Source organism: Labrus mixtus, chromosome 17 (genome assembly GCF_963584025.1).
Source record: "Labrus mixtus chromosome 17, fLabMix1.1, whole genome shotgun sequence".
Classification (NCBI taxonomy): Eukaryota; Metazoa; Chordata; class Actinopteri; order Labriformes; family Labridae; genus Labrus; species Labrus mixtus.
In genome coordinates, this window is record NC_083628.1 from 7,701,379 (window position 1) to 7,720,259 (window position 18,881).

The following is an 18,881-nucleotide window of genomic DNA, read 5'->3' on the forward strand; positions in this document are numbered from 1 at the left end:
GGCGGAAAAAAAGTAGCCCGAGTTCAGATCCAATATGACTGCTACGCGCATCGAAAGGGATGTTTAAGATGCAACCGTTGAGTTTATTAGCAGCTTAGTCGTCTTTTTGTGTAATTAAATCAATCAGACCGATGGTATCGTGCAACTTCTCTCTGTGGAGGTGTCTTCGTGTTATTTTCGGTCAGAAACTATCACGCAGTGTGTTGTTACCGTCTGGTATTAGCTAACAAAACAAAAGTTCTCCTGGACGCGTCCATGTTGCTTTTTCCGACTTGCAACTGGAACGCAGTTTACTCGGGTGTGACGTCATTCCCAGCTCCGACTTCCCAGTTCTGAGGTAAACGGAACGCAGCACATAGGAGGCTACTGTGCTGCCTATCTGTACAAATGAAAATCACATTCGTTCGTCAGTATTAATTAAATAAATGTTTTTAAGGAGTCCTTATGGGTTATTTAAAATTCCTCTGTGCTTAGTTGTAATACAACTTTTTAAACTCATCTTTAGTAGGCTACTCACTTGACATTTATGGCGTGTTTGTTCTTTGTGCTTGAAAAGTAATTAATGTAAATAGCATAGGTATCAGAATATAGCCTTAAAAACAAAGTAACTAATTTGCATTAAAACAATGCCTCATAAATCTCTGCCAAACACTAGAGACTCTGAATAGTTATAAATAACTTTGCAGTTGTGAGCTCTCATTCAATAAAGAATTCAGAAACTCATCATTGTTTTGTAAGAGTATGTTCTGCACAGAGCTCGTGATTCGGGACAGTTTTTAAACTCATTTGAACAGCACAGCAATGTTTAATATGCGTTTCCTTTAATTAAAGTGTTAAAAGAACTTGCCAAAGTTAATCTCAAGTTCCTTTATTTATTATTTATTTGCCATTATCCAGTAGTCTCTTTTCACCTGAAGCTCATTTGGAGCTCTAGCCTGATCGTTCTCAAGGACAGAGGCTGATGATGCTTTATAATAAAAACAGCAGACTTTTACTTGTTCAACAACCAACTCAAGATGTGTTGACATCAAGTTTCTCACATAGTGTTCATGCAATTTACTGCATGTGGAAAATATTCTGGACAGGTTTATCATGCAAAATACATTTTGTATTCTGATTTGATGCACACAGAAGTATGCCCTTCTCTCGTTAATAATGAAGAATAGGGAGATGGAGGCTATACAAATTAATAAATGAAGCAATTAGTAAATAGCCAAGCTAAACAAAAACAATGAAGATTAAAAAAAAAACTGTCTAATTGCTGTTTGGCAGATCCCTCCTGTCATTGTACATCACAGCCCCCGGGGGGTAAAACGCCACTTCGTGCTCCTCGGGCGCGCTGGCCCGGGCCAGCACGTGCCTCTGCTCGTCCATCTCGTGCTTCGTGGTGGCTGTGATCGGTCGTATGTTCGGCGAGGTCATCCTCCAGAAGAGTTTCCTCAGCGCTTTCCTGAACTCCCGCCTCATCAGGCAGTACAGCACGGGGTTCAGGCAGCTGTTTGAGTGCGCGAGGCACACGGAAACGGGGAAAATGTACACCTGCGTGGTGTAGTACTCATAGGTGAAATGAACCACGTTGAGTTTGATGAGGATGCCCCACACTGTGAGCGCCTGGTTGGGCAACCAGCAGAGGAAAAAGGATAAAACCACAATGGTGACAGATTTGGTGATTTTTGCGCGCCGTTTTGCGCTCGACGTGTTGATGTTTTTGGACGTGATGAAGCGCAGGAGAAGCAGATAGCAGACTGAGATGATTCCCAGCGGCACCACGAATCCCAGCAGCACCTTCTGAGAGTGGTAGAGTCCCAGCCAGAGCTGCGCGCTTCCGTTCGTTTCCGGGAATTTGACGAGGCACAGGTCCTCGTTAGAAACGGTCACGGTTGTGGTGAACACCGCGTGCGGTAAAGCGGCAGACACAGCGGCAAACCAGATGAACACCGTGATGCACCGCGCGGCGCAGCACCGCGGACGCCGCCTCCTGCCTTTGAGAGCAGTGGCGAGGGACCAGTACCGCGCCACGCTCATGGCAGTGAGGAAAAACACGCTGGCGTACATGTTCATGGCCGTCACGTAGGACACTATTTTGCACATCGCTTTGCCGAAAAGCCACGTGAAGTCCAGCGCGTTCTCCACCGCCCAAAACGGCAGAGTCAGCACGAACTGAAAGTCAGTCACCGCCAAACTAGTGACGAACAGGTTGATGGAGGACTTTTTCCACATGTGTTTGGTCTTCATTAAATACAGGACCAGTAAGTTCCCAATCAGACCCAGCGCGCAGACCAGCGAGTAAATAACAGAGATGATAACACGCACAGCAGCGGCGCCGTCTCCCGCAAGATCCGTCTTTGCAAAGTCTGACAGGTGGAAGTAGTCTCCGTACGAGAGGTTAAGCGTGTTGGAAACACCGCTGAAGTTGAAGGTTGCAGCATCGATCCCTGCTGAGCCATCGTAATGAATGTCCGTAGATTCTCCTGACATTTTAAATTTAATCCCACTTGATTTTTTTTTCCACTCAGGTTTTTCCCCTCAAATCCAAATTGCTTCACTTACTGGAGAGAAATCCGTAGAAGTGTGTTCTTGCGCCAGCTTCCATGTTTATTGCAAAAAAAAAAAATGCTTCATGCAATAAGAAGCTTTTCAGTTACAAGGTTGCGGTGTATCCGTGAGAGGTGACAGAGCTCCTCCTCAGGTTTCCGTGTTGCTTTGAGAATTCCTCCTCCAGCTCTTTGACCGTGGGCTGCTGACGCTCAGGCGCAATCTGGCACTGTCCTTGGTCCTGAGTAGATGCAAAGTGGCAAAAAAAAAAAAAAGAAGCTTATTTTAAATCAAGGGAACCCTTTGAAAAGAAAAAGAAAAAAAATAGGTATTAATAATTGTATTAATGTTTTTTTATACAGCTTTGGCAATAACACAACTGATTTATTCATGACAGTAAATCATATATCAACTTGATCTTGAGAGAGCGAGAGAGAGAGAGAGAGAGAGAGAGAGAGAGAGAGAGAGAGAGAGGTAATGCTCATACTGTAACTCGTTTTGGATTCAACCATCTATTTCTTCATATTGCATCCACTTTACTGTGACTAAAAGTTTGACGCACAGATGAAACCGTTCACATGGACATTCAGATGAGGAAGAGATTGTTTGTTTGGTTTTTTTTTATCAGAATGAGCATGAACTGAAGAACAGAGAGAGAGGATGGTGACATCATGACCAGAGACTGGAAATCGCTGAAAAAAACAGAGGTGAAATAGAGTTCATTAGATTGTAAGTAGATTGTCACTCTCTGTTGGGATCTATTAGAGTCATTGCAGTGAAATAATAGTCATTATACCAGGCGTGCGAGAGTGATCCATGGCAGTACACAACACACCCTCTTGCATGTTCTGTTTGCATTCATTTAAGGACACAATGAAGCATTGCACAGGCGTCTTCCTCAGCAGTGCATCAAACGTGGATCCTCTGCACTTGAATACATTTGTCGTCAGTGATTCATGTGCTCCAGTACTTTCTTTAGATTCTTCCTGGGTGATTGAGTCCATTGATTTGCTTTTAAACAAAAAGAAAAGAATATTTGCGTTTGAGTGAGAGGAACAGATGGAAGAGGTGAATTTTTCTGTATCATGTTGAAGAAATGGTGTCATTAAAAAATAAAAATAAAAAAGAAGCTGACGCAGGATGAAAAAGAAATCAAATCTGTCTTCATTTATCCTGTCAGCGGGGCTTGAACTCCATTAGCACTGTTTGGTCCCTGAAACATTTTCCATTTAAATAAACACTGCAGTCGCATCAGAGAAGTGAGTAAAGGCCGGGCATTTTTGATGAGGAGGATAATGTGGGATATGGACCAAAACAAAACCATTAGTAATATAGAAGATTCCATAAGCAGAACTATCTCGACCATCTTAGACAGAAAGGCAACAACTAGGATTGAAACAACAGCTTTAAATGCATGGGAAGTGACGAACAGATAACGTAATGAAGCCGTTTAATTAAGTGCATCGAGATTGTATCAGTCGCTGCACTGACTCCAGTCACAGTAGATAAACGTCGCTCCCCCTCCCATTGGTTGGAGGTGAATTATCTGCAGAGTCTCCTGCTGCTCGGACTAGCTGCGGGAAAAAATGATAGGGGGCTGGCAGGAGAGCGATGGAGAGAGGTTGAAGTCCAGGCGAAGAATCTGACTGTTTGCGTTCACACATACAGATCTTGTATGGCAAATATCAGGAGCTTTTCAGGAGTTTTCTGCAAGTGTGAAAGCCCTACAAGATGGAAAGTCGGCTACAGCCTGGCTGAGCAAAATCAAAACTCTTTCATGATCATTTGTGGAGGACAGTCTTAATATGATGTGTTGTAAGTTTGCTGTTAGTCATGTAAACGATTGTGGGAGTAGCAATTGCAGCTCTGAGCAAGAAAACCAAACGTAGCAGTCATAACTGTTATATGTTCCAATTTAGACTTGCCTACCTGCCATCCCAATAATGGCTTACCAATTATTTTACTTCCGGAGGAAATCCTCACATGACAGCTGCTGTCATGACCTGAACAGATTTACAGAGTAACACAGATAGTAGCAACTTCCAACATCGGCACCGCTTGCCCTCACCTCCTAAAATCTCTTCATCTTCCTCGGCAATAAAATGAATTTGGCTGACGTGAGACGGTATAATCAAGGCCAATTCCCTTTGTTTCTACAGGCACTTATTGCAATTTGACTACTTCAGTGCTCTAATAGAAGTAATAGAAGTCTGATCATGCCATGATGTGAGTCTACAGAATATCATCAAAACAAGAAGCGAAAAATTCGACCCATGGAAGAATCTTTTATATTTCTTATTTCACTAAAAGTTACTAAAATAAATGAAGTATAATAAGTAATATTTCCCTCGTAAAATATGGTGGAGTAGACGTAAAGTAATGTAAAGTAAATACACTGAAACAGAGAGGAAGTCCTTCCAATTGTGAGGTTTTGTTGTTGTAGGTCTTCTGCTGACCTCTAGTGGTCGTCATGCAAACTACAATAAATTGCATTCAAATTGATTTGAACTGGAGGAGATTGAAAACACAGACAATGCCAGAATAAATCTCCATGTTTGTTTTCCGATAATGCTGATATGTGCCCCCCCCTGTGTACTGCAATCTCCACCAGCCTGACTGTTTGGTAGTCATAGCACAGCTGTTAGTGCCAGCAGCCTGCACACATACCACAGAACAGATGGAGCCGTTAGCATTCAGTGTGAAAACTCTACTGGATGAACCCTGCTGTCACATCCATATGTCACCCAAAGTCTAACATCCACAAGAAGTCCACTGATGTGGATAAAGGTGATCCAAAATTGCTAGTCTCGGTTTATAAATGAGTTTTTATAGTGTCTATTATCCACTGTAGCAGCGTGTCTGGTATCTGTGTCTTATCAGTCCATGCAGACACACCCCTCATATAGAAACTCTTGGATTCCACAGCTGCCACTCTTCTGAAGACAGCCGAGGACACAGGTCACCTTAAATTAGGTCAAAGATCTGAACGCCTTCATTGTTAGCAAAGCACAAAATAGATCTCCTAAAACACAAACCTTTAGGCAGGTGTTAGCTGGTGAAATTCATGAAAACAAGATTTTTAAAAAGTACGGATTGGCTTATTTTTAAAGCGTCCTTGGTACAGCTTTTGAAACTTGCTCACAAATAAAAGTGACAAAAGGCAGAAACAAATCAGAAAGGTCAATGCAGGTGGAAAATAAATGTCAGAAGCAATCTCAAACATCTCTGTTTTGTTCTCTTAAGTGGCAACTTTGGCGACAAGCATTAACTGCAGGTTTTTTCCCCCAAGATTTTATTTTTGACATTTGCCTTTATTCGAAAGGACAGTTGATAGAGATAGGAAAAACAGGAGAAAAGAGTGGGGATCACATGCAACAAGGGGCTGCTTATTTAATCAAACTCGTGGCCATTGCGTCCCAGACTGCCCCTCTGTAGGGCGCACGCTATCTAACCAAAGAGCTAAACTAAACTAATAATTACACATAACTGTGCGCCACTTTAGATTTTAAGCTGGAGAGACGACTCGGCACTTACTTTAAATTTATTGGTATCACAGCATATGCAAAGGCTTTGATTGCACAACTGTATACACGATGGACGTGCTCTCAATGAAATCACCAATTCGTTTCTGAAGCTAACTTTTTGAAGCCCATTGATGGTGATCGCCATATTGGAAATACTGTCTACTACCTAACTTTCTGACAACCTATAACAGTCAAAGCGCTGGAGATGAGGTGAGCCTTAAGCCTCCTGACAAACAGCTATAACACCCGCCCGTCAGTCAGATCTACCACACCTCTTATTATGAATAACTCCTATCCTTCATAAAATCTAAATGAATGAGTTATAAAAAAAATATGACAGTGTGAGCTGACAAAGACAAAGGCTATTCCTACCAAAGTCATTTTTGTACCAGGCTGTAAACACGATTATTTCTGCTGTCAAAGTGGCCATTTTAATTGGGGGTTTGTAATGTGACTTCTGGGTCTTGTGGAGCCAACCCTTACGTTGACCCTTGGACAGCTGCAGTTTATTGTACTTCCACATTGGCTTCATTTTTCAACCCCATAGGTTGCTGTTTGTTTAGTCAACAGGCCACAGTTATAGTTAGCACTGTGCTAACATATTAGGTGTTACACTTTCAAAAAGCAAACTTTAAGTGAACCTGAGGGGTCCCTGGAGCTCCTTTTAGAACAATAATGTAACATTTCCCCAAAGGTCTTTTGAGGATTTCACTTTCAATCAATCCTCGTAATTACTCATAGAAGCAGACTGCCCAGCACTTTAAAGACTGGTATTTAAACAGTGTTATAATCAAGGACAGAATCAGATACCAGAATGAACTTGTTACAAAAGGACTCAATCAGATTATGTCAGAGGACAGTGCTGTATTATGACCCCTGCAACATCACACTTCTGACTGCAGTTTGTAGTTTAGCTCCATAGCAGCAAAACAACACAATAAAACTGTTACCAAAGATCATTTGTCATGAATAGAGCAAGCTGGTTACTTCATCTGAACACGTCTAAAGCTCTTGTTAATGTTATTGGTACCATTCATAGTAGTAGTAGTAGTAGTAGTAGTAGTAGTAGTAGTAGTAGTAATAGTTTAAATCTGAATCTGATAATCTCTAACAGTATCACAGAGCTTTATCTTTAAGGGAGAATGTCAGCAGTGGTGAACTGATTGAGCCTGTGCTGATCTCCTATTAGTCTGAGTGCATGTTGGACACCAGTTTATGGACAAAACCTCGTAAATGTGAGCAACTTTTCAAGTGAAATGCTTCGTAATGAAGAAAATTTGTATTATTTCGATAGTGTCTGTGACTTTTTCTGTTGAATTTTTGGACTAAAAATTGATAGAACATGTATAATACACTTATTGATGGGGCCATACAAACAGAACGTACAGACTCCTGACTCTCTTCACTCTACATTTATATTTAATAAATTCAGAAAGATACACATGAAAAGCCCAGTGAAAGGCTGGCAGTTCACTGTCTTGTACAGTGGAACACTTTCTTCACCGGAGCCTTCAGTTCACACACAGGATCGGCTGTTCTGCCTCTTAAGCTCGGACGCTGCATGCTCGGCTCCAAATATACAGTTCAAAAAAGCCTCCTGCACAAGTTCTCCTTGTACTCCTCTGAACTCCGGAGTCCAGAAATGCACCATTTAGTATATAGAAGGCTCTTCTTGCATCGCCAATGTCGATGAGTAACAATATTCTGCGTGAGATTACATTGAATGCATAGCTTTGGAAAGAGGAATACATTAAGATAACTCTTGATTTTGTGACGTGGATTTTGAAAACATTGTACATTTGTGAGCAAAACCAGCAGTAAACATAGAAACAATATGACACAAAGATGCAGCTTAAACAGCATTCTTTAGCTTCTGGTGCTTGTTAGATATCATTTTCCTACACACTAAATGATTTATTTAAGTTTTACCCAAAGAAAGCATGGTGTTTAGTATCATTACCCAGTCCCATTTCTCTTATTTTCAGTGTCAATGTGTCTCACATGCTCTCTAATAACCTGATCAACTGTTATCACCAGCTGCCAGCTGCTGCCACAGCTTTTTCCAACATAGCAACAGTTCATTTAGCACTATGCAATGCTAACTCAATGGCTCCATGCCATTGGAGGGAAAAAAACTCCCCTGCCAGGACCAACCAGCTGAAAACGTGTCTCCAGCCTTTGTTTATCGTAAAACCAGGAAGGCATCGTCTTTGTTTTCCGACGCTTAATTAAACATCCAGACAAGGCTGCCCTGCAAACGCATGTGCTTCTGCTTGATCTGTGACAGCAGGATACACACTTTATCCAGAAGTGTCCATCCATCCATGCAGGCTTCAGTCAGGTCCAGCAGAGAAGGGACCCCTATAGCACACTGCTGTCACCGTGAGACAAAAGGCAGCAGCTGTCACATTGAAGGACAAAATCCCTGGTGTGAAAACAGTCCACAGACTTGTGGTCGTACACATGCTCCCACTCGTGCACGCTCAAACAGCGTCAGTTTGTGGTGGTTCTGTTGAGTCTAAGGCTGTGTGTGCTGCGCTTGAGCCCATCATGCTGACTTTCTCCTTCCCGTTCCTTGGTTCTTCCCTTCGTCTTCTCCTCCGCCAACATTTGCACCTACGACTGACAGAAATAGCAAAACCAGTCAGACCCACGCCTCTATTCTAAAATTACAAAACTTTGGGAAAACGCTTCTCAGAAGTCACATGAGAAATTGAAATGATGGGAATAGTTACAGTACATTTTACGCATTGGTAATTCCCATTATTGATGTTATTGATAGACAATAGCTTACTGTGAACAAAAGCAGATGAACACAATCAGAAGAATGAGCAGAATGAGCGCTGCGATGATGGCGACAATTATGATTTGTCGCTTTTCTCCTATCCGCCAGTCCAGGTCCACATATTCACATCTGGAACCAACGTAACCATACATACACCTGGAAGAAAAGCAAGAGAAAATGTTACTTTTATGACTTTTGTTTTTTTAAATGATTTGATGAGAATATTCCTCGCAGCCATCTGTCAGCCTGTGTGCTTCTCAGAATATACTAGGACTTAACATCCAAAACACATTTTAATGAGGAACATAGAGTGCAGGCAATTAATAAAGAATGTTCTGCAGAATTTATCCGCTCTGTTTTCATTTGCTTCCCTGCCAAGCTCCTTAGTTTGACTTCTCTAATTCCTCCATCTGTTTTTAAATCGATGTCTCTCACCTGCAAGAAGGGGTCTTCTGTTCTTTGATGTAACGACAGTCCCCGTGGACGCAGTAGAATGTAAGCTCCTCGGGACATTTGGAGAAGTGGCCGTGGAAATGCTCCGTGTCATCTGTGTTTGCCGGAAGATGAGATGAAAACTTTTAGAAATTGTTGCTGTGCATGGACACTTGGTTATAAACGGGCATTTCATCATCTGAAGTTAGGTTTTCAAGGTTTTCAAGCTAATTCAAATTGACATTTATTTACACTCAAATAATGAGCTTTAAGGGAATCATTAGATGTTTCCAAAAGTATTATATGTGTTTTAGTTGATTTTGTTTGCTGGGAAGATCAATAAAACTTTGATGTCTTTCAGTTTACAGCTATCAGTAGATTAGCTTAGCCTAGCTTACTGTGAAGTTGAGCATAAGAAAATAAGCCTGGTGCCATCTGAAGGTTAAAAAAATCCAACTACATGCACCATTTAAGCTCATAAACCCATGCTTTGGCCATCTGTTTCCCAGTCTTTATGATACGCTACAGGTAAGCCATCTTCTGGCAGTAACTACATATTTACTGTACAGACATATATTCAAACGTTTATGTTGTTGTCACCTAACTTTCATCGATAAAATTTAGGAGCTTATTTTCAAATGTCTATTTCTGTAACTGTGTCACGTTCTGTCATCCTGCCTCTTTGACTGACATGCTCACCTTCTGGCATGGTCTGATGTGTATAAATAGACTGTTTGCAATATGATCCAGAGACAAACCCTGATGAATCAGTGCTAGGAAAGGCCTAGTGTCATCAAAGTCTCATTAACCACGTGCCTCAATTATTACCGCTCTTTATTCGATGAAACACGTGCTAAAGTGGGATAGAGTTTAAGCACCGTTCCCATTCTTCATGCCTGTGTCTTCCCCTTTATCTCTCTAACGCTAGACAAACAAATACACACTGAAACATCCCAACACAACGGCTAGTAGGTCATACTGCTGAACTTCTGAACCAGTGTCACATAGCGCTTCTCAAACTAGAAGCTGCCGCTATCTTTACAACCCATTCACATGAAATTATCTTTGAAAATGAGCTCGTTAAAGAATACCGCGTCTCAGGTGACATCAATGGGAGCGCCTCAGTTGTTTGGTGAAACATGAGTGTCCGCTTGCTGCCATGACCACAGCGTTGTAAAGAAAAAATATCCAGTTACAAAGTTCAAAGGAATACGTATGTTTGATATGTTTATTTGCTACCTTGATGAAAGTTAGCTAAGATAATAGATTTGACATCACCCTCATGCCTGTTTGCTAACCTCTGGATTTACCTAACAGCTGGTCACTTTAGCTTAGCTTAACAGGAGAACAGCTAGCATGAAATGGAAAGACCCAAGAGCACACTAGCTAACTTATTAATATGTATTTTAGTTTATTTGTGCTTACTGACTTACATGTATCCTTGTATTTGTTCTGCCTAGCTTTACTAGCCTGCTTCTTATTGTAACAGCTAGCGCATTAGATGGTTAGTTTAGTTGCATTTTCTATTAAGCATTATGATAACAGCTAATAAATCAATTGATAATTGAAAATAAAAAAGTTTAGGTTTTTTTGTTATTATTGTTAAATGGAGTATCGCGTTATGTCTATAAGGAAAAGCCTCAGTCGTAAATATCACTCATATAAATGTAGTATTTGTACACAGTGAGTCAAAAATAATGTTCTAAAATGAAGCACTTTGCAGTGTTTCAAGTTAAGAGGATGGAATATAAACGGAGCAGTAGAATTCAAATTTGCAGGTTTTATTGTAGCATAAATTCACCATAGAGTTAGTTGACACTCGATGGGACTCTGTGGAGTCGCTAACAACCTCCTGATAAGTTCAGACCTCCTTATTTCTCCTCTTGCTCTGGACAGCCAGTAATTTGACTCCTCTACGTAACCTCTATTTCTGTCCTTTCTTCCTCATATTTTTAGGCGTAGGTGTTTTTAAATGACCATATAAACATCTCTGCTTTTCAAACCTTTCCATTAAACCTCCACCCTTAAACTTCAAAGCAACATTTACAACCCCACAGTGTACCGCCTCCTTCCCCCAACTTTCCATATCTACCTGTGCAATTGTCTCTGTCGCCATGGTGATGACAGTCTGACACGGTGCTATTGGCAGACTCCTCGGTGACATTCCACTCTGCCAGAGAGTATTTGCACAAAGCCAGAGCTGCAGCCAGGAACACAAGCAGAAAGACAATTACAGCAACAACAAACAAAAAAATACATGCACGTGTGCAATGCGTTAACCATCTATGACGACATTCTAACCTGGGTGAAGGACCTGCGTATAAGCGATGATAGGTTAATAACCTACAATCACAATCAGGTATTGGTGAAATGCTGCTGAGTCATGGTGCCAGCCAGGCTTTCAGAGTCGGAGAGAGAGTGGTGATTTTTGGTGTTCACGCCCACTCCTGTCTCTAACACACACTTTTACTTCTCTAAACAAAACTATATTATCAAGTCAGCCTCAGAGCAGTTTGATTACAATAAAGTTCAGACTGTATTCACCTCAAGGAGATTCCACATTATCAAACAAGTCTGTTTTGACAAGGATTAGTAATTATAGAGGCTATAATGGACTCTTCATTCAATCATTAACCAACACTGAAGTCTACTGTACAAATATGTTTCAAGAGGGAGAACACTGTCCTCCAACCGGCTTGAGCTGCATTGCTTCAAAGGCACATGGTTATTGAAAAATTGTGCCAACAATTAAAACAATAGACATGAGTCATACAATGGCATTTTTAACCTGTAGTTCTTTCGAGAAGAAAATGACAAAAAAAAAAAAACTATAATTATATGTAAACATCCCTTTTGAAATGTCAAGCTGAGGCTGAAAAACTCTTATATTGAGGAAGACCTTCAGTTTGTAGGAAAGGTTAACACAGATTCAAGAAATAAAAAAAAGATTTTAAAAACAGTCAATCTTACCTGTAATTATTCCTACATAGAGTCTGTACACCTTGGCCATCTCTTTACTTGAGAAAATCGCTCATCCAATAAACGAAAGTGAAGTTTCATTGACAAGTCCAAGTGAAACTGGATCAATCCTTCCTCAGAGGTCATTGACCTTTGAAAAAGGTGTGGACAAGCTGCGCGGGTTCCCAAGTGACGTCTCGTACCGTGGTCCTTCATTGATGGCGGTGAAGTTCATAGTCATCCAGAAAAGCTTGAGGCTATGACCAATTCTCTCTCTCTCTCACACACACACACACACACACACACACACACTTCTTAAAGTGCTTCACTGGTCTGGACTGCACTTCAGTGTGTGTGTGTGAGTGTGAGTAAGTGTTTATGTGTGTGTGAGAATAGAAAAAAAAAAAAGGGGATGGCCTGAAACCCAACTCTGCTCTCTGCTGCCCGCCCACACCTTTAAAGGAGAATACCACTCCATTCAAGCTATGCAGGTTCTTTTCCTTGTTCAAAAACAACTGCACCTTTATGCCTGCCTTTCCTTGTTCCTAAGACTAAAGCGATAGGTGTGGGACTCATTGAAAAGAATAACAACCAGTTTCCAGGCAAACCACTTCAGAATACATTTACAATTTCCATTGCATGTTTTTGTAGATGCTTATAATATATATGAACAGAGTTTTACACGATCCCTAAATCAACAGAAAGGAGATAAACGTTGGAATACTCTGACAGAATCAGACTCTCTTACTCTCTGCATCAACATCTGGAACATGTGGCATTAACTGACTTAACAGTCGGGTAAATCAACTAAAAGGAAAATATATGTGTATGTCCAGTTGGATACAGCTCATAATTGTATTCAACCTTTCTTAAATACTTAATTTTATACCACTCTATTTCTGAGGGAAGTCTTGTCTCACTTCACTGTCTTTTATCTGATCGCTACGCACAGTAAGTAATGTCTTGCAGGAAGTCACCCAATCAAAAAAAAAAAAGACGTAGTTGGATTTTGACATTGTTGAATAGTGTGAGGTTTAGGAATTTGTAGCATTAGCTAATGTATCAGTTTCATGTGACATCATCATGCTTTGTCCCTGAAAGAAAGGTCACCAAAATAAAATACACAGTAACTTTTAATGAGACCACGTGTTTGTCCAGGTTAAAACCGTTGTGGAAACATTTGGCATAATGTAATTGTACGCGCCAAACTATATCAAGATCTTATTGTTTTTGACATTTGAACATGGAAATGCTACTCGGTATTTGTTTAAGACCTTGCAAACAAAATGGAAACACAGCCACTGGCAACACTGGCTCTTCTGCTTTTAAAAAGTCTATAATGTTATTCCCAGGAATGACCAGTAGATGGCACAAGTTGACACTTTCCCTTTAAGGTGCATCTATGTCCTGCATCATATCCCTGGTATCAATCCACTTTCATTTCTGATTTGACTCTCTTTGTTTATCCAGCCCTTTAACATGTAGAACAAGCACCTAACATACAGTTAATGTTATAAATAAAACATCCTGTTTCTGCCTCTCATACCTTTCCTATGATTAAATGTGCACATGAGTGACAGGCTGCTCATTTAAGAGAAGAACTAAGGAAATAATAAAACAATGTGTGCTGGTTGTGCCAGTAATAATCAAGCAAAGAAAGAATGTTAAAAAAAAAATGCTCTCTGAAACTTATGCAGGACATAAAAACTGCACAGAGATAAACAGGATGTCAAGTATATGTCTATCTGGATTTATATGATCTGTTCAGCAGGGATGCACAGAAGGCTACGACACACACACAAACTTGTTTTCAGGCTGCAAATTTCCAATCATAATCTCAAACCCACAGCTCAAACCACAAACCTCTGAGTCGTTACTGAGAGTGTGACTGTGAAAAGTGCTCCTTTCTGTCCTTCACTAAGGAGAGAGGCCACACGAACTCCTGCAGGACAATCTGCAGCCCACCATGATTATAGGGGAACTGGGGGATTGTGCAATAAGCATCAAATCCCTGATCTCGCTGAACTCTGGTCTAAATGATCAAGTCTGTCTGACTTTGGATAGATGCTGTAAGAAGCTGTTGCATTTTTTTTAACCGCACCCAAAAAAACGTTGTCAGGGCTACTAACTCACCCTGGGGTCTACTTTCACATCATGGATTCAAGGTTGGAGTGTAAGTGCTCTTGAATAATCAGAATCCAGTTGACTATTAGTTTTTATAATAGTTCTAATCATTTTGAAAATATATTGATTGGACATTTGGACTATAGTGAACAAATAAACAAACCCGAAAGATATGATTTATATTTTACCATATTTTTCAAACCATATTTCCTAAATATTGGCCTGTATGAGCATTGTTCAGGGGCCTTTTGTCCAGCCCTTATTGACTACGTTGTCCCAACTGCAGCACTGACTAGAATATAAATGAATATATTTTATTTACGCTTTTCATCACAGTTTATATTTACTTTCCTACATTGGAGTGTCATACAGATGTTGGATTCCTGTGTATAATTTCCTAACTTTAAAAAGTAACAAAATAGAGATGCAACATACAGTGTGAATCTTCTAAACTTAATTCTGAAGGACTCAAAAAGAAGAAGTGTGTGCAAAGTTACAATTTACAATACAAAAACAAAACTCCTGCATAGTCTTACTGTCATAAAATATATTTGGCACATTTCGGCACAGAAACGTTGCCAGTCAATGCTTTTTGTTTTGAAGTGTGCTTGAGTTTGCTTGCAATTTATAACGGATGCACCCTTCTGGACACGCCCCTGGCACTGTGGTTAAATCGGAATTCCAGAAAATATTTGATGGTTTACATAAGTAAAAGGTTTATTGTCTTCAAAATATATGTTTTGTTTGGTACAACTACAAAACTAAATTACACTTAAAGCTTTTTTTAGTGGGGCAAACTTTGAAATCTCGTCTCTCCTCATTCTGATCTGGAACCTGACAAAAGATTGAAAATCTGATGCCTTTTGTGTTGCGTTCTAGTTAACAAAGGTGGTAAGGAAAGGAGGCATCTAAAGCTATTGAGACTCATCCATGAGCAGTGTTCAGAGAGGAAAAGGAAGTGGCAAACGCCTGACTGGCTAGACATGTTAAGAGCTGATCTAGACTGGTTCTGGTGTAAAAGTCAACTTTTTTCAAATGCACATGTTCCCTTTTATACAGAATATGTACAAACAACATATAAGAAAAACGGAATGAAATGACTAAATCCACTAAAATAAAACATGATTCATAATATCCTCTTTCTAAAATATGATGATTCACATTTGTTTCCAACTCAGCAAAGCTGTGAGCTTGTTAATCCATTAAAAAAATTATTCAAAATCTTAAACGCGAATGAAAGTGTTGCCTCCATGTAGAGTGTGTTTGGAGTTGAGCAGGAAGACTCGGTTTCCTCTCTCTGGCTGCACTCCTAACTTCGACTGAACATCAGGAAGCTCTGACTCCAACAGATTCCAAGGCAAGATTTAGAGCGCCCTGCTATAAACATCCGCTCTCTGTAATGCACATGATCTTTTTCAATTATACAGCATTAGCTTTCAAAAGTGAATGAAGTAAAGAACACGTGTATTAAGGCGATACAGTTGTGTTAAACAAGACATTTATTTGAACAAAAAGTGTAAAACTTAATGTGTTTTTCTTAATGAAATTAACATCCAATGAAAAAGGTCACAAAGACTGAGATGCTGTTTCCACTTCTTCTTCCTCTGTAAAAAAAAAAAAAAAAAAAGTCGATCTATTTATATCTCATTTGAAATCCTGCTGCTGTAAAGGTGTTCAAAAACAAATAAAAGGCTGTAAACTTAGTGGACTCTGACCTTCACACCACAGCGCAGGAGCGTGGTTCTCTGAAAGGGTTGCTGCCTGTGGGGACTCCCACCAGCAGGGCGTCTTTGCCCGCGTTCTGCAGACAGTACTGCTGCAGCTCTGCAGCCGCCTGAGACACCTGGGAGCACAAACACAAAGTAGTTGTACTCACACATGTACCTCCTTCAAGGTGAGCCACATGTGTGAAGGCAAGCGGCCGATACTTTCGCCCGGACTTTACCCAGACTTCTTTCCTGAAAATCCCCTAATCTGATTTCCATGTGAAGTCAGGGTGAGGCAATGTGTGAGCGCAGCAGGAAATATTTGTGAGTGAGCAGGCGGGGGTGATGAAGTCAATATCCTGTGACCAGCGTGACCAGCGAGCAACTGGTGTCATCACTGTTGATGTAATGAAGCTGCTTCATACTCTTCAGAACATACTACTGAGCACTCATTGGTTAATTCGGTTGATACGTCCAATCACACGCACTGTTTGATTCAAAGGCAAAAAAACGACATCAAAGCGAGAAAAGAAAGAACATTTACGAAACATACATGTAAAAAAAACTACTAGCAGCCTGTTGCAACACACTGAATAGTTCATCTGAATTTGAATTCTGCCTCTAATAGGGCAAATAGCCAATCATAGTTTGGGATTTTGGGGGTGGCCAATTCAAGGGGGGCCTATGCCACCCCTGTCCAACCCTCTAGACACGCCCCTGTGGAACACAGTGTTAGAAAGTAATAGAACAAATCCCTTATGTGACAAATGTTCATTTACTCTTGGTTGATTAGTTTTAGGCTACATCCTTGGTTTAGGTGGAGTAATGATCTAGAACAAAACGAGTATTTATGAGATAGTATAAAATGATCAGGTTGTTACAAGACAAGTAGGTGTCATATAAACTTAAATACTCTGTACAGTTATAGCAGATATTAAAGCACGTGTTGAAAATGTGCTGACTATAAAACTGTTGCTTTGTGATTTTTTTAGTAGTTATATTTCACTGAAATAATAAACTTCTACTAACAATGACAACAAGTGTGTTAACCGAAACCCCCTCATGTTCTTTCTATCCTCTTTTGTCTGTCTTTTCTCTTTACCTTGATTCGCTCCACGCTTGCCTCCAGCTTCAGTTGTTCCACCAGGCGTCTCATGTTGGAGAGATTAGAATTAGAGGTCATGTTTGGTGAAAAATTGTTTTGGGAGAAAGTAATTCCTTTCAAGAAGCTTCCCTTCGGTCTTTCAACACAGGCGCTGACTCCGCTAATGGGCAGAGAACGCTGGTGAAGGAAGGGCGGCCGAGTTTCCTTCCAAAGACCTCAGTCCACTCAGACGGAGAAACAAGGAGAGATAGAAGCACACTGAACTCCAAATCTACTCCATTCACACATTTAGTTCACACGTGTAGACATTTGATTTTGACTCAGTTTTTAGTTATTACATTTGAACTTGAAATGCTGTTTTTGTATGTTACTTTTTTGTGCTGAAAAAAAAAAAAAGACAGGGTGGGAAAAGAAGGAGAAAGATGAAGGAAATGAGGGAGGACACGAGGAGATAAAAGAAGTTTCTCACTTTTTCTCTCCTGGTTTCTTCCAACAAATAAGAAGACCTGGGTCAGAAAGGATTAGGGGAGAGATCACAGACTAGTTTGACATTTTATTTCATGGCATTTTATTCAATTACTTTTTGTTTATTTGATCATTATTTTTCATTCAAAGTTTTGTGTACACCATTTTCTGCATGTTTAACACAGATACACAATATGAAACGTTTACCTGGCTGCAGAAAAGATGGCTGACGTGACGAAAAAACCTCAGCGGTCGCTCACCTCAACAGGTGGAAGAGGAAGTGATGGTGAGGCCGTTCTGAACTGGCTGCTTTTTTTTTTTTTTTAAAGCTATAAATTGAATATTATTTGACACAGGTGAGTTTAAAATCCAGTTGTTGTCATCATACTTTGTCATTCAGTGTAAGCTGAGTTCATGTTTATTGTTAGTTTTGTGAGTCAAGTAATTAAGCTAAACAGTAATGATCAATTTGGACATTTTTAAGTTACGCACTGTGTGGAAATTAAAGCATCACCATGTAAATAAATGTAATGTGTAACATGCCAAACTATGCCTTACAAATATTATAAACAAGCTATTAGCCCTATGACTCAGTTTTGATTCCATAAAAGGGGTTATTTTTACAGTCTATGGTTCAAAGTCAAGACTGAGACTTTAGGGTCTTCAAATAATTACAAAAAGTTTATTTTTGTCGAGTCAGCATAATAACAGAAAACTACACTACCAGCGTTCAGTTTATGTGAAGGGACTTTACGGATGATGATGGTGGTTGATGCTCGCCCTCTTGTCTGCCAGATTTTCTTGTAAGACTTTGTTTTATTGAACTAGTTTTTATCTTTCATTTGTTTCTTTAAAATAAACTCATTTTCTTTCTTTAAAATACATTTCCAATCAAGGTGGATCAACTCCAAAACCAAATATTTCATTTTGACATTTGACACCACAATGAGAGGGCAGTCAAAAACTGATTAAAGGCTTTACTGTCCATTAATATATTAATAATAATAATCCCCCCCACCCCCCTCAAACACACACACACACACACACACATACACACACACACACACACACACACACACACACAATATATATATATATTTTTATCATTTGAATCCCTGTTCATGTCCCCCTGGTGTGGAAATGTGTTTGCGTGTAATACTGTAAATATTAAAAACAAAATGTAGATAGGCGAGTTAAACGGGGTACTGAAAACGTGCTTAGCGCATGCGCCGATCCGAGCTGCCTGA

The 18,881-nt window shown here is 40.1% G+C and overlaps 3 protein-coding genes across 3 annotated transcripts; all 3 read right to left on the reverse strand.

Moving 5' to 3' along the window:
- Nucleotides 1-1,254: 1,254 nt before the first annotated feature.
- Nucleotides 1,255-3,608, reverse strand: rxfp3 (relaxin family peptide receptor 3). Its single transcript, XM_061062039.1, has 2 exons — nt 3,371-3,608; nt 1,255-2,776 (listed from the first exon to the last, which is right to left on the reverse strand). Exon 2 carries the CDS (start codon nt 2,476-2,478, stop codon nt 1,255-1,257), a length of 1,224 nt encoding a protein of 407 aa, XP_060918022.1. The 5' UTR covers nt 2,479-2,776; nt 3,371-3,608.
- Nucleotides 3,609-7,456: 3,848 nt separating this feature from the next.
- Nucleotides 7,457-12,644, reverse strand: btc (betacellulin, epidermal growth factor family member). The gene is made up of 5 exons (XM_061061266.1): nt 12,247-12,644; nt 11,369-11,476; nt 9,280-9,391; nt 8,854-9,000; nt 7,457-8,681 (listed from the first exon to the last, which is right to left on the reverse strand). The coding sequence occupies exons 1-5, from the start codon at nt 12,284-12,286 to the stop codon at nt 8,543-8,545; spliced, it is 546 nt and encodes a 181-aa protein (XP_060917249.1). The 5' UTR covers nt 12,287-12,644; the 3' UTR covers nt 7,457-8,542.
- A 3,195-nt stretch (nt 12,645-15,839) lies between these two features.
- Nucleotides 15,840-17,376, reverse strand: gng10 (guanine nucleotide binding protein (G protein), gamma 10). The gene is made up of 3 exons (XM_061061790.1): nt 17,167-17,376; nt 16,074-16,201; nt 15,840-15,962 (listed from the first exon to the last, which is right to left on the reverse strand). Exons 1-2 carry the CDS (start codon nt 17,245-17,247, stop codon nt 16,076-16,078), a joined length of 207 nt encoding a protein of 68 aa, XP_060917773.1. The 5' UTR covers nt 17,248-17,376; the 3' UTR covers nt 15,840-15,962; nt 16,074-16,075.
- Nucleotides 17,377-18,881: the final 1,505 nt, after the last annotated feature.

Excerpts from the sequence above, each read along its gene's own strand:
- rxfp3 (XM_061062039.1), bottom strand. The coding sequence starts at position 2,478 with ATGTCAGGAGAATCTACGGACATTCATTACGATGGCTCAGCAGGGATC.
- btc (XM_061061266.1), bottom strand. The coding sequence starts at position 12,286 with ATGGCCAAGGTGTACAGACTCTATGTAGGAATAATTACAG. Across the intron at positions 11,477-12,246 it reads CTATGTAGGAATAATTACAG|CTCTGGCTTTGTGCAAATAC; the intron begins GTAAGATTGACT and ends TCCTGGCTGCAG. Across the intron at positions 8,682-8,853 it reads TTCATCTGCTTTTGTTCACA|TCGTAGGTGCAAATGTTGGC; the intron begins GTAAGCTATTGT and ends TATTTCTGTCAG.
- gng10 (XM_061061790.1), bottom strand. The coding sequence starts at position 17,247 with ATGACCTCTAATTCTAATCTCTCCAACATGAGACGCCTGGTGGAACAA. Across the intron at positions 16,202-17,166 it reads CAAGCGTGGAGCGAATCAAG|GTGTCTCAGGCGGCTGCAGA; the intron begins GTAAAGAGAAAA and ends TTGTGCTCCCAG.